Here is a 25413-nt window from a genome sequence, read left to right as displayed (position 1 = left end):
CTAACCTGTAACCCAAGTCAGTGTCCACACATGTGCCACCGTTAAAACATGGGTTTGTCCAGTATGCAGAACAAGAGAGATGCTGGCTCTCCCGAGCAGCACAGATGCACAAGGCACTAGTCAGGACTGTAACAGACACCAGCGAGATATTTCCAGCAGTAGTGATAGTGGGTACACGGCTGTAATTATATGTGCTGACACAGCCAGTGCTGTGAGTGCAATTCGCAGTCTTGCACTCATCTACACCAACCTGTGTGATGTTCACGTTCAAGATGTTTTGCAGCTGTAAAAGAAAGTTTGTTTTATTGATATAATTTTTCACTGAGAAGCTCAGTACTTCTAAAAGTCAGAATTACAGCCTTGGAAAACTGCCTCTTAACTATTAATGGAAAAGATAGGTGGGTCCTCCACTCCTTGCCGCTTTTTCCTATCTTAGCCTTAAGACTAAGACAATAGCATATTAAAAAAGTAGACACACTAATGTTTTTTTCAGGGACTCAAACAAGGTAGAAGAGAATTACATTTAGGCACCAACTCCTAAGTTTGGCACCTAACACATAGCATGGTATCTGGCCCCGAGTCACTTTAGTTTAATTGCAGCAATAACTGGAGCTTTAAGTAAATACTTAAACCACTTTAAAAACAAAACAAAAAACAGAACTGTCACATTTCTCTAAAAGAACAAGGTTATTCTGCTTTCTTATCGGAGAAAGATGAAATGTTTGACTAAACGTTGGCGTTCCAGTTAATGGTTTGTTAGTTTGATTAAACATGACAATGTTAGTTTGACTAAACATTGGCGTTCCAGGCAAAAGTTGGTGGGGAGGAGAGAGAAACATCAAGAATTATGCACACCCCACTTCTGGACTATGTCACAGCCTCTGTAGAAGCAGCTGTATATTCTGAAGATTGGAATATTCTGAAGATCCTATAGGAAATTCAGTAGTTTAAGAGTAAAATTTTTCAATGTTATGTGCCTAAAGTTAAACCACAGATCTCAAACTCATCTGGTCCTGTGGTGCTGCACACTGTATGCAGTGTGAAATGCATGCGCAGCCACAGACCCACATGCCACGTGAACTGCATGTGGCATGCAGGGCCAGCTTGTGGGCACAATGCAGATTTGCTACAAACTGGGCATGCAGGGCTGGTCTGGTGCAGGTGCCACATGTGCACATGGTTCAGTTCTGTACACCACATGGAGCAGAGCTAGGGGCTGGCACATGCTGCATGAAGTGGGTAAGGTTGGTTTGAGATCCACAGGCCAGGTCATAGGGCTCTGCTGACTGGATCTGGCTTGAAAGACAAATTTTTTGACATCTCTGTTAACAGTTAAATGAGAGTCCAATATTTAGACATTGCTCCTAGAGTCTACACATCAGAAAATTAGATCATTTCTAGTTGGATGCTAATTGTGATTTTAAGACAAAATTTCCAAGCATGCATATTTGAAATTTTTAGCCAAAGTCCCAGAGAAATGCATTTAATTTAGGAGAGTCAAATATTGCAACATACAACTTGGTATTTCCTACCTCCCAAATCACTGATGATTCAAAGCAAACATTACACTAGGCAAGAGGTACAAGATTTTAATAGATGCAGTAAGAATCAAAAGTTCATGAAAAGAGAAACAAATCACATACCTGTGCTTTAAACACTGCCACATAACCATTAAGTTTCTCTGCTTTATAATATGATGGCCCACAAAATGCAAACCAAACATCAACCCCCTGGGTTTGACCTGGGACATTCAAGACACTAAAAATGTGGATGTTTTCAAGTTGGGCCGGGATGATTTCTGAAAGAAGCTTCTTCATCTGGTTGTATTTACTCTCTTTCTCAGAATACTGAGATATAAAGTCCTCTGCAGTGATACCTGTAACAAAATGCAAAAATACAACACTTACATCTTTGAGGTTAAAAAAAAAAAAATCTAACTTGTGATTAGGAACTGGAAGCAGAAGACATCCAAAACAGCTATATTTACATAACTAATTCTATAACCTTCTTTGACACACTAGGTGCATCTACACATGCTATTAAGGCAACACAATGAACTCCGAAGCAGAGTTAACTGCTCCTGGGCACAGTGTGTACACGTGTACCCAGGACGCCAGCAATTAGAACTAGGGTGGAGCAGCCACAGGCTGGCAGAGCTCTGAGGGCCAGCCCTGGGTTCTGGGTAGTGGATGGGCTGGCAGGAGCCAGAGATTTGGCCCCCACCTTGCTGGGCCAACTGGATGCAATTTGTGCCCTGCAGTCACTGTCTGTACAAGTGTTTGATTGCAGTTAATTACTTTTCCATAAGAGTTAATTTACTAGTCCAGGTGCATGTGTGGATATGACACTTCATAGAATCATAGAAGTAGGGCCAGAAGGGACCATGTAGATCTTCAAGTCCAACCCCTGCCTGGGCAGGAGAAAAACTGGGCTCAAATGACTCTAGCCAGGTAGGCATCAAGCCTCCTCTTAAAGACCCCAGGGTAGGAGCCAGCACCACTTCCCTTGGAAGTTGGGTCCAGCTCCTAGCTGCCCTGACTGTGAAGTAGTTCTCATAGATGTCTAACCTAAACCTACCTTCCAACAACTTGTGGCCGTCATTCCTTGTTATGCCAGGGGGCGCTAGAGGAGACAGTGTCTCCCCCAAACCCTTCTGGTCCCCCCTAGTGAGTTTATAGACAGTCACCAGGTCCCCCCTCAGCCTTCTCTTGTGAAGGCTGAACAGGTTCAGCTCCCGCAGTCTCTCACTGTAGGGTCTGCCCTGTTGTCCTCGGATCATGCGGGTGGCCCTCCTCTGGACCCTCTCCATGCTGTCCACATCCCTCCTGAAGTGGGGCACAGAACTGGACACAGTACTCCAGCTGTGGCCTGACCAGTGTCGCGTAGAGGGGGAGGATCACTTCCTTGGCCCTACCTGAGATGCGCCTGTGGATGCACGACAAGGTGTGGTTAGCCCTGCCAACCGTGACCTCGCATTGTCAGCCCATGTTCATCTTGGAGTCAATAATGATCCCTTTCTGCCTCTGTGCTCTCAGGAAGAGAGTTTCCCACCTTATAAGTGTGCTGCTGGTTACTACTGCCTAAGTGCAGCACCCTGTACTTGTCAGTATTGAAACACATCCTGTTTTTGTTAGCCCTCCCCTGTAACCTGTCCAGGTCTTGCTGCGGTTTTTCCCTCCCTACTAGCGTGCTCACCTCACCCCAAATTTTGGTATCGTCAGCAAATTTACTGCAGAGTTGACTTGGTCAGTAAAGCACACATGTAGATAAGCCTTTCTTCTTTTCATTCTAGAATTTTTTATACTGGTATCAGAACTGTTGTCACAAGGCTCATATTTTTACTTGTCATTTCTTTCTCTCTAACTCAGTAACAAGTTTAGAATCTTTACACATTTGATCACTTGGGAGCTGAGGTTTGAGGAGAGTTGCTTGAATAAATTCTATTTGCCATATAAATACTTTGTCATCTTATCCTTGATGTCAGACTAACACTTACTGCCGTGTTTTCTAATTCCTGTTTTGCATAGAATACATGCTGAAGGAGGAAGACAGAGCAAGTGTACACATAAACATGCATTTTCAAATCTCTGTAAAGAGGATAGTAAAGGCTAAGGAGGACAAGCCTAACATTAGGATTTAAGATTTCTAGTGGATGCTGACAGAGGTGATATTTGTCACGCAATCACCGCTTTGAAAGCACTCTACAGCCGCGCTCTGACAGAAGTTGCACAACAAATTACCCTTCATTTAATAAGGGTTCAGATGAAGGCATTCCAAAGCAGAGCACCTTCATTAACTAATTTTTGTCCCTGCACGAAAGCAGAGCTGGGCTGTCCGTAGGGTGGAAGTGGGATAAGGAGGAGAGGGAGCTCTTGTCTGGGGTTTTCCAAGGTTCTGGGCACCACACTTTAAGAAGCATGTGGCCTGCCTTGAAAGGGTTCAGAGGAGGGCCACCCGCTTGGAGGGCAACAGGGCAGGCCTTATGATTTCATAGATTTCATAGACATCAGGGCTGGAAGGGACCTCGAGAGATCATCGAGTCCAGCCCCCTGCCCAAAGGGCAGGAAGTCAGCTGGGGTCATAGGATCCCAGCAAGATAAGCATCCAATTTACTCTTGAAGGTGTTCAATGTAGGTGCTTGAACCACCTCCAATGGCAGACTGTTCCAGACCTTGGGGGCTCGGACAGTAAAGAAATTCTTCCTTATGTCCAGCCTGAAACAGTCTGCAGGAGTTTGTGACCGTTCGACCTAGTCATCCCTTGGGGCGCTCTGGTGAACAAACGTTCCCCCAGATCCTGGTGGTCACCCCTGATAAACTTATAGGTGGCCACCAGATCACCCCTGAGCCTGTGCTTTTCCAGGCTAAAGAGTCCCATGTCTCTCAGCCTATCATCGTAAGATCTGTTTTCCTGACCTCTGATCATGCGCGTGGCTCTCCTCTGGACTCTCTCAAGCTTCTCCACATCCTTTTTGAATTGTGGAGCCCAAAACTGGACACAGTACTCCAGCTGCGGCCTCACCAAGGCCGAGTACAAGGGGAGGATGACGTCCCGGGATTTGCTTGAGAAGCATCTATGGATGCAAGCCAGCGTTTTGGTCACTTTATTAGCCACAGCATCGCATTGCAGGCTCATGTTCATCTTGTGGTCAATGATGACCCCCAAGTCTCTTTCTTCTGTAGTGCTATCCAACGTAGCACTGCTGAGCCTATAAGGGTGCTGCAGGTTTTTCCTCCCAAGGTGGAGAACCTTGCATTTTTCGGTGTTAAACACCATGAGGTTCTCATCTGCCCATTTGCTGAGCTTGTCCAGGTCAGCCTGGATCACCCGCCTATCTTCTGGCGTGGATGCTTTGCCCCAAAGTTTGGTGTCATTGGTGAACTTGGCCAGTCCACTCCTGACTCCAATGTCCACATCATTAATGAAGATGTTGAACAGTATGGGTCCCAGGACAGAGCCTTCAGGGACCCCACTGGTCACAGGGCACCACGATGAGCGACTGCCATCAGTTACAACCCTCTGGGTCCGACCACGAAGCCAATTTCCCAGCCAGTGGATCGTGGTGGAGCCAAGGCCATAACTGGCCAGTTTGGCCAAGAGGTGATCATGGGAGACCAGATCAAAAGCTTTTTTGAAGTCAAGATATATGACATCAATCTCTTCTCCCTCATCCAGGTGATAGGTCACCTGGTCATAGAAGGAAATGAGATTGGTCAAACAAGACCTACCCGCAACAAACCCGTGCTGGCTGTCCCTTAGGATGTTAGCCTGGGCCAGTCCCTCAAGGATGGCCTCCTTAATAAACTTTTCTAAGATCTTCCCCAGGATAGAAGTCAGGCTAATGGGCCTGTAGTTAGCCGGATCCGCTCTCCTCCCTTTCTTAAAGATCGGCACCACATTGGCCTTCTTCCAGTCTTCGGACACTACCCCAGAGTGCCAGGAGTTTTCAAAGATCCGTGCCAGGGGCTGGGCTATGACGCTCGCCAGCTCCTTGAGTACCCTGGGGTGCAGATTGTCAGGGCCGGCTGACTTGAAGGTATCCAGCTTCTCAAGGTGTTCCTTCACGAGGTCAGCATTTATGGATGGTAGGGGATCCCCATCACCCGGATCTCCCTGTCCCATAACAGGCATGGGCGTCCCATGGGACTGATGAAAGACTGATGTAAAGTACCTATTTTATGAGGAGCGACTGACAGGTTTCAACACTGACAAGTGCAAGATACTGCACCTGGGGAGGAAGAACCAGCACCATACCTACAGACTGGGGAACTCTGTCAGTGCAGAGGCAGAAAAGGATCTTGGAGTCATCATTGATGCCAAAATGAACATGGGCCGACAGTGAAGGGACGCAGTCAGGAAGGCCAACCGCACCTTGTCACGCATCCACAGATGCATCTCAAGCAGGTCCGAGGAGGTGATCCTCCCCCTCTATGCGGCACTGGTCAGGCTGCACCTGGAGTACTGCATCCAGTTCTGGGCGCCGCACTTCAAGAGGAATGTGGACAACATGGAGAGGGTCCAGAGGAGGGCCACCCGCATGATCCGGGGGCAACAGGGCAGGCCCTACAAAGAGAGGCTAAGGGACCTGAACCTGTTCAGCCTCCACAAGAGAAGGCTGAGGGGGATCTAGTGGCCATTTACAAACTAGATAGGGGGGACCAGCAGGCATTGGGGGAGTCCCTGTTCCCTCGAGCTCTACCAGGAGTGACAAGAAATAACAGTCACAAGCTGGCAGAGGGTAGATTTAGGCTAGATATCAGGAGGTGCTACTTCACAGTCAGGGCAGCTAGGGTCTGGAACCAACTTCCAAGAGAAGTGGTGCTGGCTGCTACCCTGGGGGTCTTTAAGAGGAGGCTAGACAAACACCCCAGTACTCTTTCCTGCCATGGCAGGGGGTCGGACTTGATGATCTGCTCAGGTCCCTTCTGACCCTACAAACTATGAAACTATGACCTGAATCTATTCTGCCTTAGCAAGTGGAAGCTGAAGGGGGATCTGGTGGCTGCCTACAAACTTGTTAGAGGAGATCAGCAGCAAATAGGAAGGGCCCTATTCCCCTCAGCACCACCTGGGGTGATGAGGAACAATGGTAAGAAGCTGATGGAGAATAGGTTCAGGTTAGAGATTAGGAGGCACTATTTCACTGTTAGGGTGGCTAGGATCTGGAACCAACTTCCTAGGGAAGTGGTCCTCACTCCTACCTTGGGTAAATTCAAAAAGAGGTTGGACGAACACTTGTCTGGGGTCGTGTGATCCCAGCATGTGCGCCTACCAGTTGCGGGGGGGTCAGACTAGATGATCTGTTCAGGTCCCTTCTGACCCCAAACTACTATGAAACTATGTAGTCTTTCATTGAAGATGGGGGAGGCAGGCAAGTGGACTGGAGCGCCCCATCTCTCATCCTGCAGACAGCACTGGAGCTGGGGGAGGGGAGCCTCTCTCTGCCCTAGATCGGCTCCGAAGTGGAGCTTGATTCCCCCCTCCCACCCAAACAGCTAATGCCTGTTGGGTCAGGTGTTGGGGAGGGGGTCATTGTAACTCATAGAACTTTCTGTGAAGTGCCATAAGTTACAGCAGGGAGCTGCCCATCTGTCAGCACCCAGTATCAACACAAACACGGCAGATTTCAAGTGAAAATGCCAAAGACATTACACTACATTATTTACCTTGTATTTGTATAGAACCAGCATTATGGAAACACTCATCTTTGATCTCATTTACAACCACCTGTACTGTTGAGACCACATCTGGCCAGACGTCATCAGTAACTTTCACTCTTACATTGTATGTTCCTGCTGGGATACCTTCTTCAATACTCAGCAACCCTGAGTTATTATCAAGGATAAAGTACCTGCAGTAGAAGTTATGAGATGGGGAAAAGGTAAACAGAAAGATAATGTCCTATAGGCTTGCTCTGAACAAAGGTTATGACTTCCAAAACCTGTCTACATTAGCCTGACCACCGTGAGCAACAGGGCTATACAAATGGAAAAATTATACAAATATTAAATAAAAAAATCTAGAGCAGGATTATTTGGTCCACTTTGTTCTGGAGTGAATTCCCATACCAAAGCTACTGCACTAACAGATCCACCCACTCACTCCTGGTACAGAAGGGGAGTGACGAGTCAGAATGGAATAGAACTCCAATACATTTATCCATCATTGCTTTAAGGTTGTAAAAGACATGAGATGTTTTACAAGGTTGTAGAGGCATGAGATGAAGCAGACCCTCTGCTTTTTGCCGGGTGGCACACAATTAGATAGTTACAACCACCTCCTTGCAAATCAGTGCAAATCCTTATACTAAGGTACATTTTACCTCCATCCAAACAGTTAAACAGCACTGGTCCAAGTCACCTATACACTTGTACGTTTGTACAAACCCCTTAAGCCTAATACAAAACCTCCCAGTGAAGAAAAAGCTTCACAAAACAAGCAGTGGCACTGAAACATTATTTCTTCAGTTAAGAAGAGATGAGAAAGCCATTTGTGAATTATTTCTCTTCTGTGGTCTACTGATATTAGCACTGGATAGGACTTTAATCAGGGATTTAGCATTCTGGCTTGTTAATCAGGTACATACATAAGCTCAAGGCCCTAGTCTTAAACCTGTATGATCTGCTGTCAACAGCTGCCAATCAAAATCCTGATCTCTGTTTTCAGCAACCTGCTCCCTAAGCCACAGAGGTATTTTGGGTAGTATTCAAGTTACTCCTCTCAGCCACAGTTTGACATTGCAGCCACTATCCTTCTAGAAAAGATGAAAGATCTTCCACTTCTCTGAATACATCAACATGTAGCACAACTTCTGTTTGTTGAAACTATGAAAAGTGCTCTTCTCTTCAAGGGAAGAACATTTCATCTCTGCAAATGCTGGACCAGGAAGCAACAGAAAAGACTGAACTGGAACACACAGTGTGAGAAGGCATTTGGAGAACTGCATATAAGCATTATACATACACTGAATGGAAAGCAATATACTGTGACACTTTTGCTCTTTAAAAAACAACAAAAGTTTAGTACCTTACATTTTAAAAAACATTTTAAAACTCATTTCATCAAGTTTATATGCCTTTTTAAATACCTTGATGTTTTTTCTTCAAAGTGATACGTCCTGTGATCCCAGTCATCTTCATCTGGTGCACTGATCTGGCCCAGCACTATTGTGGGTAGGTTACCTGAAATAATTAAATAATTTCTGAATATCCTATGTTGATGTGGCTGTTTGCTATATGATACTTTTGATTATCATCTCAACAGGAGGTTGTCTCAGAAAACAACCAGGAATATTATATGATAAGTCTCCTCAAGCAAATACTTTAAAAAAAATCGTTAGAGGACAATGTCAGAACAATTAGTGTTGATTATTTAGCCTTAGTTTCCAGCCAACCTAAAAAAAACTGGTTTCAGAAAGACAGGAAAAGGTCTGTTAATCAGAATAATGATTGAACTCTGAAGTAAAAGTAAGCCTTTTTCAAAAGAGTGTTTTTTTGGAAAACCAGACCAAGGCAGAAAACCCCTGTGGGGACGCAGAGATATTGAAAGAAGTTAGACTTACATATGTTACCTTCAAGAGATGATAAGAATTTATAAAGATACAAAAAAATATAGATAGCATTATTTTAAAATTCTCTCTAAGAGCTCCACTCCTACTAGAGGGTACATTTGTTTTAATAAGAATGTTTTGGTCTCTATGCAGTGCTGGTCACAAAATCCTATAATTAAGTTGCACGTATTCAAACTCAGTTGGACCTGTAGGTAAGAATGGTGGATACACAGGTTCCACCAATTCTTTCTGAGAGATCCTTTGAGTGGGGTGCACTCTGAGACTCAAGAGGGGCCATATACAGTGCCTGCCTGACCACCTGCCTAGCACACCATGATGTTCTGCCTCCTTGCCAGACTGCATCCTGCACCCCTGCCTGCCTGCAGCAGTGCTGCTGACTTGTGGGAGGGGCACCAAAATACATGATCGCAGAGGATGCCATTTTCCCTAAGGCTGGCTCTGGGTGACAGTATTTAGTTGACAAATATGTTTTGCGTATAAGACAGTATGCAATTACTGCAAAATCCAAATAAGACAGACAACATGAAGGGAAAAAAAACTGTCCTTACTCTGCTGCACATCATGGATCTTTTTTTTTAAATAGGTGTAAGACAAAATTTCAGAGCTGACAAAACAGAACAGTTTTGTTTCTGAAAAGGTTTCCAAATTAATTGAAACTAATATTTCAATATTCCACTTTCCCAGAGCAGGAACAAAGTTTCTTGGTGATTGCTAAAGACAACAGAGGCATTATGGGCAAACAGCAGCCACCGATATTACATCAAATCAACCCAAACTGTAAGGCCCCATTAAAAAACAAAAAACAACCCCCCCATAGTTATCTAATACAGGGCATTATCTATTTATGAACACTTTATAAATCTGCCCTGATCAAATACACTAGTTATTTGGGATACTATGGAACCATCAGGTGCAAGGTAGGAAGGATCTGAGGACATCTGCATCTCACACCAGTTTCTCTTGATCTGAACGAAACACTGTGAAACAAGCTTCAAAATTGAATACCGTTGTAGCTGTAAATGAGGAATTCCACATGGCCAGCAGAATGAGGATGATCATTTTGGTCTCCAATATTAATTGCTAGTGTGTTGGTTGAGCTCATAGGTGGGGTCCCACTGTCTGTGATCAGGATTGGAAGGTAAAACACTTTCTGTTCTTCCCTGTCAAAGGTACGCAATGCAGTAAGCAAAGCACTTCCATTGTGGAAATCGTGCAAGTTAAAGAGATCTATGTTGCCTAAATCATTGAGTAGGTGAAAGGAGAAAGGTGGTCCATTAGTTGCAGTGTCTCTGTCTTTAGCATATAACAAGGTGGAAGTTTCATTCATTTGGACAATTTGTGGAGGAGCGGTGTTTTCCCAAATCACTGGGTTGTATTGGGCCTCAAACTCCGGCCCATTGTCATTTACATCCTGCAGAGCCACAAAGACAGTGGCACTGCCAGTCAGTGCAGGCTGTCCCATATCAGTGGCAGTGACTACAAGGTGGTACTGTGGCATGGCCTCACGATCCAGCAACCCTTCAACCACAACCCAACCATCATAATTCATGGAGAATTGGCCACTTGGGTCAGAACTGTTTAACAACTGATAAGAGAACCTTCCATTGAGTCCAGAATCTAAATCAACAGCAGAAACTTGGACAACTCTGGTACCAAGAGCTACATTCTCAACCAGAGCAGCCACTTCATAGAACTGGGGATAAAAGGCAGGTGCATGGTCATTGGAATCCTCCACGTACACCACACAGAAAGCAATGCTGAAGAAGTTCACATCTTCAACTTTCAGAGTCAAATTGAACACCTTCTCATAAGGCTTCTCAAAGTCTATTTGTTTCCTCAATCGAATAGTCCCACGCCTGTTGATTTTATCAGTCTCTATGGAAAATTTATTATCATCATCTCCATCAAGAATACTGAAATTCACCACAGCATTTTCTCCCTCATCTCTGTCCATAGCAGATACCACTGTGATCTTTGTGTTGACACTTGTATTCTCAGAGACGAAAGCCACATACAACCTTTGTGTAAAGACTGGAGCATGGTCATTGATATCAGATACCAAAATGGTGGCGGTGCCTGTCCCAGTGAGTCCACCACCATCTTTTGCTTCAACTACCACAAGGTATTTGTCTTCCTTCTCCCGGTCTAGAGATCCAAGCACAGTATAGATTGTGCCAGTATCTGGGTTGACTGAAAACAAGTTGAGGTTTATTTCATTTTGGACATTTTGAGTAATTCTGTAAGTTAGCACTGCATTCAACCCCATTTTAGGGTCATCCAGGTCTATAGCAGTCATGTCCATTACAGCAGTGTCTGCTGGGGAGCCTTCAGGAACATGACCCACAAAACAGCCATCTGACATGCAAAGGAAAAGAGGTGAGTTGTCATTCACATCACTCACTTCTATGAAAACATCTGTAAAGCCAGTCAGACCCTCCCCATTTTCATCTGTAGCAAGAACAAGAAAGTGCCATATGGATTGCTTCTCACGGTCTAGCTTCTTATTGGCATGGATCTCTCCTGTGTACTCATTAATACTGAACTCGCTGTTGGCCCCCTGTCCATGCAGAGTGTAGCAGAGGGCACTCTGGCCAGCTTCTTGATCAGGGTCCGTTGCCAAAACCTAAAACAAACCACAGCATGCATGGCAAGTATGTGAGAGGGAAAGAATAGAAACTTACTGCATCTTCAGTGAGGGCAGCTGGTACTACGCAGGCCTAATAAAGAACATGAATGTGCAATTTAACTGTTAAAGCAAACATCTATTGGTTTGAGTCATTGTGATCAGGGATCCTTTCCATGAAAATTATGGGTGGATTATAGAAGTAAACTGATAGTGCACATTTTCTACAGATTAGTGCACTGGGGAAGGAGGACAAAAATCTACAAGAAAAGTTAGGTAGCAGTAGTAGTAGTAGAACAATGGAGCAAGTGTATGTAATAAACCAGTACCAGATGGGATACACGAGGAGACAGGAGAAAGTTAGCAAGTGCCTAGATCCTTTTCTCCCCAGGCCTGAGACTACTACATACATATTTTTGGCACTTCCAGTCTCCCGCAGCACTCTAGGATAGAAAAGAACTTCACACGTACTAAGGAATTAAACCTCAACACCTGTGAAGTAGGTGTGCTTTTTCATTTTACAGAGGGAGAAGTCAAAGCACATAGCAAGTGAAAGTGATTTGGCCCAGGGTCATAGCTGGGAAGAGAAATGAGAAGATATTGACCTGTACAGTAACTGGAGTTCTTTGAGATGGCTCCATGTGTATTCTTTTCTTGGTGCACAGAACTCATGTCCCAAAAACATTTTATCCTATAGTATCTATGTGGTGCACAACCCTCTTAAGAGTTAGTGCGTCTCAGACTGATGACAGAATGTACTAACAATGTCTTGGTCTTCCGAAACACAGAAGTCCAAGTGGACAGGATACGGAGGCAGAGGGGACAGAGGAGCAGGTTGCAAAACATGTATTGTTCATATGCACCTTTAAGAATCTCAGTTCCCATACAAGTAAGAAACTTCTCATCCTCCAGGCAATTGATTTAGCTGGTCTCTCATCTTGCAAGAGTGGAAGCTGTATAAAGACAGATGCAGGATCTCAGAATTTGGAGTACAATACCTGCAGCCCCACCTTGCTGACTGCAGCATCTGACCAGTAGGTCAGGGGTTGTATACTGTCTTTTGAACAGGCACAAATATTTCAGGTAGTGAGTTAAATTAGCCATGTTAGTCTGAAGTCAGGGCAAGTTGACACCTGAGGACTAGGTGGTTCAGGGAGGCATGAGCCTTTGTAAGTGAATGAAACATAGCATCTAACCAATTAAGCTGTCACCTATGAAACCTCATGCCTCCTGAACCAGTTAGTTTCTAAGGTGCCACTTCAGAGTTGACTGAGATGAATGCATTTCTAAAGAAAGCAGCTGATGTTGTTTGAGCTCTGGCTGTAGGTAGTTCTAGCTTGGCTGACTTCAGGAGGTGGAAAAAGGATTTTCTACATGCAAATTGATTTACCTTGAGGACCATTACCGGCAGATCTGAAAGTTCCTCCTTGACACTGCCATGGTACTCATTCTGTCTGAAGACTGGAGCTTCATCATTATTATTGATTACATTGATGACAATGAGTGTGTGGTTCTCCCACTTGCCATCTGAAGCCACAAGCCGGAGCTCATAGCGTTGCTCCTGCTCATAGTCAAGATGCTCAGCAATGAATATTGTTCCCACTTCAGGTTCTACATCAAAAGCTCCTTTTGTGTTCCCTGATGTAATCTGGTATCTTATTTTGGCATTTGCCCCTAGACAAAATAGCAAATATGTAATTACTACTACATACAATTCCATAGTGTATGCTACCTCTTAGAGCATAGTTAACGTGAGTAATTTTCAAGCATGTTAAAATCAACAAAATGAAACAAAGAAATTGCTTAATCGTAGACCAAATAGTCTGTTCATTCGCTGCTGAAAAATGTAAAGTGTTATTAAATGCTAGAAGCCATTTTGTTTACTATATTTTCTACACTGAACTCAAACGTCTGTTGTGACTGTTCTTTCATTTATTTTTGCCGCTAGGTAGTGCTCAAATATCAAAACCCCCCAGTAAGGTTTAAAGGAAAATATTTAAAAAAAAAAGGATTCTTTTTTACAATCCTATATTTGCTTTTGATGGTTGCAAAATGCTTGGAAAAGATACAAATTTTAGGTGCTTCACAAGATAAGCTACTTTTCACTTGAAACAAGACAAACCATCGCCATCCTACATCCTGCCCCCCCCACACCCGAAGATGTATTAAAATTCATTTCACTTCCATTTGAGGCAGGGTAAAAAAAATTCACACAGCATGTTTTAATATGGATATAATTTTTATTTGTATGTGTGTTGCACATGTACATACACATACTCATGCTACCAGTAGGAGGAAAAAATTTTTTTCAATGTTTTAAGTTTACCTCTTTTTATCCACATTACTGAAATGACAGGACCAGCTATTGACAGACTCTGAGAAAAAGAAAGGACTATATTCCAAATACCAGATTTACTTGCAGTCACCAAGATGAGACTGCAGGTATTTCAAATACCATATTTACTTTCAGACAGCAAGATGAGATTGCAGGCATTTCAAATACTGTACCATATTTAGTCACATACCACATGTGCCTTTTTCCTACAAAAATAAAAAACAATCAGCATGAAAAATATGTGATGTTTAAGCTATGAATCTGATTTCCTTCACCAGCACTTCACTGCATGGAGGTGCAGAAGCCTGAAAGACACTGTACTATGAGGTGGCTGACAGCTTCTCTCCATCTGCCAGGAAGCAGGGCAGGGTAGGGACACTGTCCAGTGTTAACTTTTTCATAACTGCTCTCAAACTGGCACCAGTTTTGGGCAAGTTTTATCCCATAACAAGGATATGGGTGATATGTACTATACTACTGTGGGTGTACAACTAACTGGGGCATATGGCACATGGTCATAGGTATTAACAGAAGTGTGATGAATTTATTTTGTTCTAAAATAAAAGGATTTATAGCACATGGGTGGCCTAGGTAGTAGATACTTGAGTAGATTATTAAGAGTTCTTGATATATTTGAAAAAAATAGAGCTCTTCTCCTCTCCCAACTGTTGGCAGCCCCTTGGAAGCTTCTGAATTACTTCATTAAAACAAAAAATTATGAATTCACAAAAGAATCCTGTATTAAGGTCTTATACAATGCATAACTACATAATTAATACAGTATTATTATAAGCACTGAAAAGATGAGTTTACTACACCTTCATCTGCATCACTTGCTGTTGCTGTCACAACAGCATATCCAACATCCTTGTCTTCATCTATACTGATTTCATGTACTGAATAAGGGAAAGCTGGAGCATTGTCATTTATATCACTGACAAAAATCCTTACATATGTAGTATCTGCAAAAGAAACATAAACGGGGATGACAGACTAGATATACAGAGTTAGATGTGAGATATGTTAATCTATCACAAACATCTAATTATAGCAAAATTAGAGTAACTTGTTTTTCCTACCTCTTACCTGGTACATAAACCATGATTTTTACCTGTGTTAGGCTGGCTGTGAATACCAGGTCTTGCAGACTCTGAAGAATCCTGAGACTGTACTTCAATGAAGTAAGATCCTCTCTTCTCTCTGTCAAAAGTTGCTTGGGTGGAAATAACTCCCGTCTCAGAATCAATAGTGAAGAACTGGTAATCTTCACTAGCATCTTTCGATATTAAATAATGAACCTGAAACTCAGAAATATTTAAGTGAGGTTACATTTTCCATGCATCAAGTACATGAGAGCTAGGTCCCCCTCTCCCCAATTTGGTTTTTCCAAGTACTTGCAGAAGTGTGTCATTATAAGAATAGGAGATTCATATTCAAAAGAGCAAAAAAAATAACTAGGTTCATGCCTGGTCACATATGTCTATGATCTGATGAAACAAATTGTATCAATTAATAGATTTTCAACAACAATGACAAACACAAAGCCACTGTGCCTAAAAGTCTTAGTATGTTGACAAAAAGTTGAATTTTTCTGCAGAAAGAGCGATTTTCCCATTAGTTCAGCACAGAAGTCACTGAAGACATGTGTGGGTAAGAGCCATTTAAATCATGCAAATAATACTAGCCATTTGCTGAATCCAGTTGATTTCTACATTGAAGGCACTACTTAAATTGGTTTAAGAATCCTTGATAACTCATGCTGGTGCAGCATTGCTCTGCTGTTCACATCTCATTAAGGCTTATGCTTTTTTATTCTGAACACCAGTAGGTATAATTGAACAATCAAGCCACTCAGCCCCTTGCCTGTGCTACACTGAGAATCTGTGTAACAGCTGTAGCAGTAAATAAGGCTGGAAAAAACTAAAAACATGTGGTCTCAGGCCCTTCAGGATTAAGCGACCACTGTGCAATTCCAGCCAGTCTCCTGACCACCAAAGGAGCCTGCTATCACAGCTCAGACTGTACTGCTATATTTGACAGTGACCACTTCAACAGATTTATAAAGTTACAAAGGTGGTAGCAGGTTACAAATCAATGCTTTGTCTCTCAAGAGCTAGCATAAGGATTTTTGTGGAAGGCACAAGGAAATAGGCAGAACAAGAGGAACAACTCAGTGCTGTTTGTTGATATGTGACAGGGCTGGCCAAACAAATTATTCGAGTCTGCCCCATGCTTTAACTGGAACACTCTAGAATTGCCACAGCATCATGTGTATAAGCCCCTGCAGGTTTAAAAATGGCCACTGTGGCACTTTAACTAAAGCTTATTGAATTAGCTTTAGTTAAAGCATCCGGTGGCCATTTTTAAATGTGTGGGGGCTTGATACACATGATGCTGTGGTGTTTTAATTACAAAGTGCCTCTCTGGGACCTGCTCTAATGAAAACATCCCCGTCCTCCTCACCCCCAAGCACATGTATAGGCACCCCAAGAGAATAAAAGTGTGTCCCAGTTATTCTTGCTATTAAAATGGTGGGGGCTGGCTGAAGAGCACAAAAGGCAGCTTCATCATGTCACTGGATGAAGACTGATTGCTTGGTTCAGGAACTAAAGCATCAGGCAGGCTGCATCTTTTCTCTGAACTAGGGAAGCAGTATGCATCCTCTTTTATACAAATCAGATGAAGCCTCTGATAAGGTAAAAACTGGAAGTGAGGTTATACCTGCGGTTCATTACTGCCTTATCTGCTACTCATGCTCTATGATCAGTATAACAGGAAAACCTTTCTGTAATATCAGAACAAAAAAGTACAAAGTCAAACCTGTCCATGCAGCCCAGAATCCAAGTCAGTAGCTAAAACCTGTGCAACTGATGTGCCAATATTTGCTCCTTCAGGTACAAACACCTCATAGGTAGAAGATGTGAAGAATGGAACATTATCATTAACATCTGCAGAGAAAGATTCTCTCATTATGGTCTGAACAGTATTACCATACATTCAAAATAATATAAAAATTTTAAGTTTGTTTAAAAAAAAAATTTTTTCACTTGATCGGGGGAAAAAATATCATGTAGCTTCTGCTATGATGCAATCCTGATCTCAGCCTTCCCATTCTCAAAGCAGATAATAAAAGCATTTGGTGATTGTGAGGTTTCTGGAAGTCTTAATGATGCAATTTCAGATATGATACCAGAGTATTTAAGCTAATAAGCAATTAACCCACTGATACCAGCAGGGATGTGCGAAGCTTTGGTAGCCGATTCGATTTGGAGAACATTTGTCCCAATTCGGCAGCCAAATCTCAGAATTGGAATCAAATTGGGAGACCAATTAAAAAGTCTGAATTGAATCAGAAGCCTCTGAATCAATTCAGAAAAGATTCGGCTGGATTCAGGGATTTGCTCATAGTCTAAACAGGCAGCAGTCCTCAAGGATGCTGGACACAGTACCTCTAGCTGTTGTCTGTTGTGGTGCGCAGAGGGGAGAGGAAAGGGGCATGGTGGGGCAGATCAACTCCCCCACAGTGAGGGAGGGATTGGGGCTGGGACAAGCTGCCCAGCTGAGGCCGGGGGGGTGGGGGGAGTGGGACTTGGGCTCGGCAGCACTGAGAGTGGGGGCTATGCCCTGCTGCTGCTTGCCCCCTTCTGCCCGGAGTTAGCTGCACCTGCATCGTGCACCCTGCACCCCCAATCTGGGCAAGCAGCAGCAGGGCATAGCCCCTGCTCCCAACACTGCCATGCCCACATCCTATAACCCCCACCTCCCCGAGTCCTGCACCTCCCCAGCCCTGGTTGGGCAGCTTGTCCCAGCCCCAGCCCCAGCCCCAGCCCCTCCCCCACTGTGGGGGCATTGACCCGCACCCCCCACATCCCTTCTCTTCCCCCTCCCCCCACCAAAACAGATTTACCAGGTGGCAGCAGCTGTGTCCAGCATGGTAAGGACTGTTGCCTGTTTAGCCTATGGCCAAATCTCTAAAGCGGCACTGAATCTTCAGATCCAATTCAGCTGAATCAAATTGGGTCAGTGATTCGAATCTCTGAATCAAATGACTGTCCCTCCAAATCATCCAAATCTGAAGCAAATATTTGTCGCTTCACACAGGACTAGATACCAAGTGGTGGCAGTCTCTCAGTCCCGGTCCTACAAAGATTTATATACTTCTTGATTATTATCTACTGAAGTCCATAAGACTATTCATGGTACTAGGGGTAAACATACAAGTAAGGGCTAACCTATACACAGCCTTCCACCAAAAGTAATTGTTTTTTAATTGATGCTGTGTTTTCATGGATGTGAGCATATAGGCCAGTCCTAATCTTACAGGATCAGTGTCTCAGCATGCCTGCCAATGTAGGTGTTACTGGAGAGACTCGCAGTATTTTAGGACCTAAAATAGATGATGTTCTTAGGTTAACAGGACAATGTCAACCTGAAATATAATCTTTTTCAAAATACAAGTTACAAATAGTTTCAGGTGCTCCACTTTTCTCCTGAACTCCCTGCCAATTCAGTTTTACAACCATATTTTTTCAATTAAAATGTTTTCCCAGTTCCCCCATAACATGTCAGAGAAGCTTACTGAAACATATTGTGAAGTTCAATGACAACAGACCAAATAGAAAATATAAACTATTTACACATAGGAGAAAACTTTATTAAAGTAATCTTTGGAATTATATGCAACAAGAGCAAGTAAAATAATAAGAAACTTTATTTGTAGTCTCTTTCTATAATTGAAGAGGACAAATATTGTAGTATCTAACCCCGCAAACACTTAAAACACATTTAACTTTATTATTAAAATTGATATTTGGTTTCAACACATTCATGTTTGCATGATCAGGACTTGTTTCCAGTTGTGTGTGTTGATGCTGCAAGCTTCCAAAACGTAATGTATTCATAATTTTCTGTAAAGCTTTCCATAATGGCAGATGATTTCCCAGGTGTTAACTCAAAGTGAGTTTTCTTCTACAGTTTTAGCCAAAGCACCAGTCATTTGCTGTGTGAGAGTGGTGCATAAAAGTACATCTGCCCTAAAGATTTTTTTTTGTATATGGATAAATAAATGGCTGTAATTTCACAAGGAGTGCTCAGGTAGTTATATCTCACCTGCATTTACACCATCCAAAGTGTATCTTACATGGATGATAAAATATTGAAATATGAGTTTGCTTCTGGGCAAAATTCACTAATCTTTATTACAATACTATTAATATGACTATGTAATAATGTTATTCATTAATATAAGTTTTGGTAGTTAGACCATAATCTTCGGGGACAGAAAATTTCTTCATTATGTACAATGAGGCCTACCTTGATTTTAGAAGCTACCACTATATAAATAAGTAGGTGTCTGTTGTGGCATATTATAGAAAAGTTTCAGAGCTAAAAATGCTCTTCCACTATGCAATTAGGAAATAGCAAAATTGGTTAAGAAATAAGATGTGAATATGCAGAAATTAAAACAGAGACACAATGTACAGAAACTCACATTATGGTTACTATTGCATGACCATCCCTCAACACTCAGGAAATGCAGAAATAAAAGGTTTTCACAGGATACCCAGTTCACTCACATTTTGATCATAAGTCAGTTCAAATCAGAAATAATTGCTTATGCCACAAAGAAGGTCAGAATCAGGACTTAGACTGTTACTGAATTCTACTTATGCCATTAGTTTCTCAGTACGGTAATATATGTAGTGGCATCAATTTCAAGAACTTGCCACAGTCACCCGGCTTCACTCATAGTGAAGTTGGTGGAAGCCTCACCACCGACATCACTGAGAGAAAAGTGAGTTTACAATGCAGCATATTTTAAACCAGGGGAGCTTAAACTCCATCCTATGGGGCTCCCCATGTGGTGAGAAATTTGGAGGCAGGAGAGCAGTGGCCATTAATACAGTCACCCTCTACCCCAGCTGAACTGCCAAACCCCAAGCCCTGCCAAGCCAGTGGCAGCTGGGCCACACGCCTTCCCCTCTCCCACATCTGGATTGGGGCCATACCACTTCCCCCCTCCCCCCTAGGCCAGTTTGGAGGCAAGTCATGCCCGCTCCCATGCAGGGCCAAGTCACACCCCACTTCACTGGGGAGCTCAGCCATGCTTTTCGCAGGGCTGGAACTAGGTCATGTCCCCTTCTCTCCCCACAGGCCCAGTTTGGGGGCAGGCTATGTCCCCTTCCACACCGCCCCTCACCATGGAGCTGGGCCATGCTCCCTTCCCCCAACAGGGCTGGATTGGGGCCAGGCCTCGCCCTCCCCTTCCCCTCACCCCTTGCTCCTACCCCAGGCAGGGATAAGCTATGCCCCCTTTCCCCTGCAGGGCCAGGTTGCAGTTGGGCTGCCCCTCGCCCCCCCTGTGTGTGGCCCAATGGTGCCTTCTACACTGGCCCCTGTGCCACATCAGGACCTCCAGCACAAACCAGCCCGTGGACAGACAGGGCATTGCTCATCCTGGCCGCTGAGGAAAAAGGTTGAGCACAACTGTTTTAAACCACCACCAACTACATACAATTTCTGCAAATCAATGTCTCACTGAGGAGTTCTGTTTTTACATTTTCTGTTTCTCTACTATTATGACCAAAATATTAAATAAAAAACCTTGTGTGTTTATTTGCATTAAAGCACAAATTCATATTAAAAATAAAACACTATACTTCTGAGATTTCAAGGAAAGGAATTTTTAAGTCATGTTTTTTAAATGTACAGCTAACATTTACTAGGAATGCACTTCGGCATCCTAATCCCAAAGTCAGAATCCTGCCAGTCATTCCCATCTCTCTAAAATATAAAATATTACCAAGAATGCACTCAACTGTCATGGAAACAGGGGTACAACTAGGCTCCTTCTAGCATTAGAAAGAATCCTTAGTAAATTATATATACACAGAATTGTAGTGCTTCTTAGAGTAGATTGTAGAGTCTATTATTGTAGAGGTAAACACACTATAAAGCATTACGAGTTTTGCACCAGCATACTTCTCATTTTATGGTTATATTTTGGAATTTCTTGAAATGGAAAGGCTATTTCTCAACTGCACACAACCCACTTTTTATAGTATAAAAATCTTAAAGCAATTTTTAGGTCCATGCTTTTTTCCATAATTCCTGGTGTTATGTTAAAACTACGCAGATGTCATTCTGAAGCACCTATTCCAGTTACAATATGTTGGTGACACCTACCTGTGATGTTAACACAGACAGTGGTGAAGGAGGCTAAAGGAATCATTGCTATATTTTGAGCCCTGACTCTCAGGGTGAAAAATGTAGTTGTCTCAAAGTCCAGGGGCTCAGAGACTAGGAGAGAAGCAGTTCCATTTCCTTGGTCTGGTTTCAGGTAGAAACGAATGGGCATGTTAGTCTCTGGAACCTGACCATCCTCCAGATTATAAGTAACCCTTGGATCACCAAAAGGGGATGTGGCTTTGATGGTCTGAAGGAAAAAAGAGGCACAGTGTTTGTTTATGAAATGCATGATTCTGAGTTTTAAGATGCCAGTTTAGGGAGGGGGCTGTACATGCATGTTCAGAGGCACAGACCAGGGAAAGAATTTGTTTTTGTTATGGAGAGTTCAGCAAAATTTTGCAGTGTCTTTTTGGGGCAGTGTTATAATTTCAAGTTGTAATCTACATTAAGTTTTTCTGCTCTGTAAATACTCCAACAAATACCATCACCTTCTGTTAAAGGAGTTCCCTCAGAAAACTGAAAGGAAGGCTATTACAGATTCTCCAGAGGAACCAGCTATGCTTGTGGCCTATCTGGATAAAACAAGCTGCTCCCAAATTCTTGGCTATCATGCATAAAAAATGGAGAGGAACGAGATTAATAAATGACCAATTTACAGAAAAGACTGTTTAGCCAAAAGCAAACACTGTGCGTGCATCAAAAAAGAAACTTGTTTGCTAAAGAGGTGATGCATATACGTTATATAGTGCCTTTCCTTTCAAAAGGTCACACACCTAAAAATAAAATGATTCATCCAATGCTGAAGTGTAGCAAAGATACTACTACAGGAGTTAAAGACAAGATTTAAAACAACAGTTGGAAATTTTGAAGTAGATAGAATGGATGCACTCAAGATGAAATTTGCTCAAGACAGAGTTAAGATGTTAACTCTTAGTGAAAATGTTCTAAGGTTTTTAATGCAGTCCATGCCTTGATTTCACATCTTACTCAATGCATGCTTCCCCCAAGAACAATCGAGATGGTGGGGTACTGATTTAAAGAGAGAGAAGAATAAATGAGCAATTTGTTCTACAATTTCTTCAGTTTTCTTGGGAGATTTCTCTATCCAGAAAAAAACAAGTGAACAGCTTGTGAGATCTAACAGAACCACAGACTTGAGATAAGACTAAAGTATGAGGGTCTTGTTGCAAAATACGCTTTGAACTGCTCAACTGCTGACTGGTGCTAGTGCCAGCTTGAGTTTGGGGCAGTCGCACCTTATGGCTAAAAACCTTCTCGGACTGTCTCTCACCTGCACAGCTGTGACTTGCCAGTACAGGGCTGGCAAGCAGGGGCCTGCCTGACTACAAGCTACAGCTCCAAGTTGCCACTACAGCACCGGTGAGCCAAGACAGGCTTCTATCCCCACTCTAGGAGGGGGTGTGAAAGAGATGGGCTGGGGGAGGGGGTGGGAACATGAAGCTGGGAGGTAGCAGATGGTTAATGAGGTGGGGGTGGGTAATGAAATGGGAGATGGAAAGGAAATGGGGGTGGGGGAAGGGTGATGAACTGAAGGAAGTTAGCCACTGAAGGATAAAATAAAAGGTTAAAAAAAAAGAATGTAAAAAGAAACAGAGGAAGTAAACTAAAGGTCTTGTGTTTTAATGAAACGGAGTTTGGGATTCGGGTGTAGGGGGTGCTGGTCATGTTTCCCGGGGTGGCTGGGAGGTGGGAATGGGAGCTACTGCCCCTGCTCTGGGAAGGAAGCCCCAGCTCATGGGGACGCAATCCAGCTCCCTACCTTGTTCTCTCCCCACCCTCCTTAGACCCCACTGCTGGACTTGTCTGTACCCCGTGGCCTGGCTAAAGGCATGTTGTGTGCAGGCTGTTTGCATAGGGTTGTACCCCTGGGGATGGGAAGAGGAGTTGGCTTCATGCTAGAACTGCCCCCCGGGCACTAGAGTTCAGGGGATGGAAAATTTTTCCAGACAGAACAGGAGGATGGGGGAGGGGGTGCTGCATCTTGGCATGCTGGAGGACTACATCCCTGCAGACTGGTCACACGTTAATGGAACACAAACTGGGTAACATGGATCAGAGACAAAGTTACACCACACCAAGATTTAAGTTTCCTAAAGTTTGCTTAAAATAGTTTCAGGTGTTAATGTATGGAAAATTCAGGGGTTAAGAGCTCTAGAAGCCACCTGAAATTCATGTGCAACAAGGCTGTGAGTGTGCATCTCTCTTTTGTAGAGAGAGGGAGAGAAGAGGTAGTCATGAGAGGTTGTTTCATAGCATACCACTATCTTGGTGTCCCGAGTGGTGCTCTCTGGGATTGTTACCCAGTATCTGCTTTGCTCCCAATGGGGTGGCTGGCTGAGTAAATCCATGATAGTTACAGTCAGCTCCACTGTGCTGCTTCTGTTGCCTCCATCTGTTGCTACAATGTACCGGATGATTTGAGAGGTCTACAATAAAAATCTGTAATTAGAGTGTAAGGAAATCTAAACACTGATTTGCATAAATCAACAGGCTCCCTGTGACTTCATCCAGATGTAAAATGTCACTCTGGGTTCCAGATGAAGACATAAACATTACCTGGGAGATTAAATGGTTCACATATACCCAGCCTGTGCTGGGGTTAATCTGGAAGTATTCAGGCTGTTGGTGTAACACTGAGTATGTGATAGCAGCGTTCACACCTTGATCATTATCATGAGCTGCAGCACGCAAGAAACTTGTACCCACTGGTGTGTCCACCCAGAGGAAATCTATGAAGGAATGAGAAATAAATATTTTGAGCAGGACTTGTAGAATTGCTTTGTTGCAGATGTTTTTGTAACCCACAACATAGTAAATTAGCACAAGTGAAGGAGCACATTCAAAATGACCATTTTTATAAACAGACAATTTTTTCCTTAACTGACTTGGCTATCTTTTTGGCTTAAGCACTGCAGAGAGAGATTATTTTCTATACAATTGTTCCTCTAGTTGCTACAATCAAAGAATTTTGGGAAGAGAAGCAACAGGCAATTTTCACAAGATTTGGGACCAGAATCTTGTGTAGAGGGAGGTAAAACTACAATTTGACAATTACAATTTCTTAAATGCTTGAATTTCTCCCTCACAAGCCTTTCAACTTTGAAGTTAAAGCTATAATAAGTTAGAGCAACAGCCCTATTCTTATTTAAACAATTAAAAGATGTTGGGAGAGGTAACGGCTCAATGGATTCCTAATGATTTTTTCCATTTTTGAACCTCTGCTAAAATCCAGCTCAGACAGGTGTCACCCAGGGTGGCTGCAATCCAGTGAGTTTAGTGCCCTATGAGTTCACTTCTAGTGAAACATGTCTACATCACAAGAGCCATCAGCCTACTGTATCACTACTGCTGACAAGCCCTACCCAGGAAAACTGTAAAATACATTGGGAAGGAATGATAGGAAAGCTTGCACTGTAGCTGCTTATGGTCTGCCTGTCCTCAGGAACTACACTGGAGACAGTCATCTTACCTTCATGAGCATTAAGGATATAAACAGACATTGCCAAATGAAGAGGATCAGTGGTGCAAGGACATGTCCCAGAACAGATGATTCACTTCATTGAGCAAAACACGCATTGCCCATTGATCATACAGGCCAAACACTGTGTTCCCCATTTACAGAGACATGCCCTTGGGAATCTCTGGGGTGCACCTCTAAGTGTAGATCTCCAGATTTCCCTGCTTACAGAAACACACCCTAGAGATTCCCAGGGGTGCATGTCTATAAGCAAGGAAAGACAGGTAGGCACTCCAAGGGCTTGAGAGGCCTACTGTTAGGCAGGAATTCCCAGGGAGCAAATAAATGGCAACTATGAAAAAAAAGACAAAAATTATTACCACCTTTTATGGTTCCCACAAAGGCATTTGTGGTGTAACAAAGAGAATTGACATCTATTTGTTTTCAGTTTTTGCCACCATAAAAATGGTTTCCAAAGGTAGCATCTGTTTCCACCCTAAGTTCACTATTTATATGAGTAGATATTTCAGCTGCCTACAGACAAAAACAAGCCAAATCAAAACAAACAAATGCCGTTTTAAATTCTGCATGCCCTCTGTGCCAAGCCCACTGCATGCTCAGAAGAGGCATCACATTGGTTAAACCCAGCTTGTCCAACATCTGTACAGATTAGATGCTTTAGTGGGGCTTTTTTGGTACTTCTGTCTAATAGTGATTGA

General features: G+C 43.1%; 1 protein-coding gene across 1 annotated transcript in view; it reads right to left on the bottom strand.

Moving 5' to 3' along the window:
- Window positions 1-25413, bottom strand: part of LOC149869462 (neural-cadherin-like) — an 83857-nt gene that overhangs the window by 22649 nt on the left and 35795 nt on the right. Inside the window, exons 11-22 of the mRNA XM_090040363.1 lie at window positions 23794-23966; window positions 23496-23663; window positions 21214-21463; window positions 16849-16976; window positions 15140-15326; window positions 14847-14990; window positions 13084-13367; window positions 10076-11693; window positions 8588-8681; window positions 7167-7351; window positions 1644-1876; window positions 6-283 (exon numbers count right to left, since the gene is read on the bottom strand). Of these exons, the coding sequence (XP_089896489.1) occupies window positions 6-283; window positions 1644-1876; window positions 7167-7351; window positions 8588-8681; window positions 10076-11693; window positions 13084-13367; window positions 14847-14990; window positions 15140-15326; window positions 16849-16976; window positions 21214-21463; window positions 23496-23663; window positions 23794-23966 (3742 nt within the window). The remainder of the gene's footprint in view (window positions 1-5; window positions 284-1643; window positions 1877-7166; window positions 7352-8587; window positions 8682-10075; window positions 11694-13083; window positions 13368-14846; window positions 14991-15139; window positions 15327-16848; window positions 16977-21213; window positions 21464-23495; window positions 23664-23793; window positions 23967-25413) is intronic.

Source organism: Crocodylus siamensis, chromosome 3 (assembly GCF_052110815.1).
Source record: "Crocodylus siamensis isolate JL-2025a chromosome 3, ASM5211081v1, whole genome shotgun sequence".
NCBI lineage: Eukaryota > Metazoa > Chordata > Crocodylia > Crocodylidae > Crocodylus > Crocodylus siamensis.
This window is presented reverse-complemented; position numbering and strand designations above follow the sequence as displayed.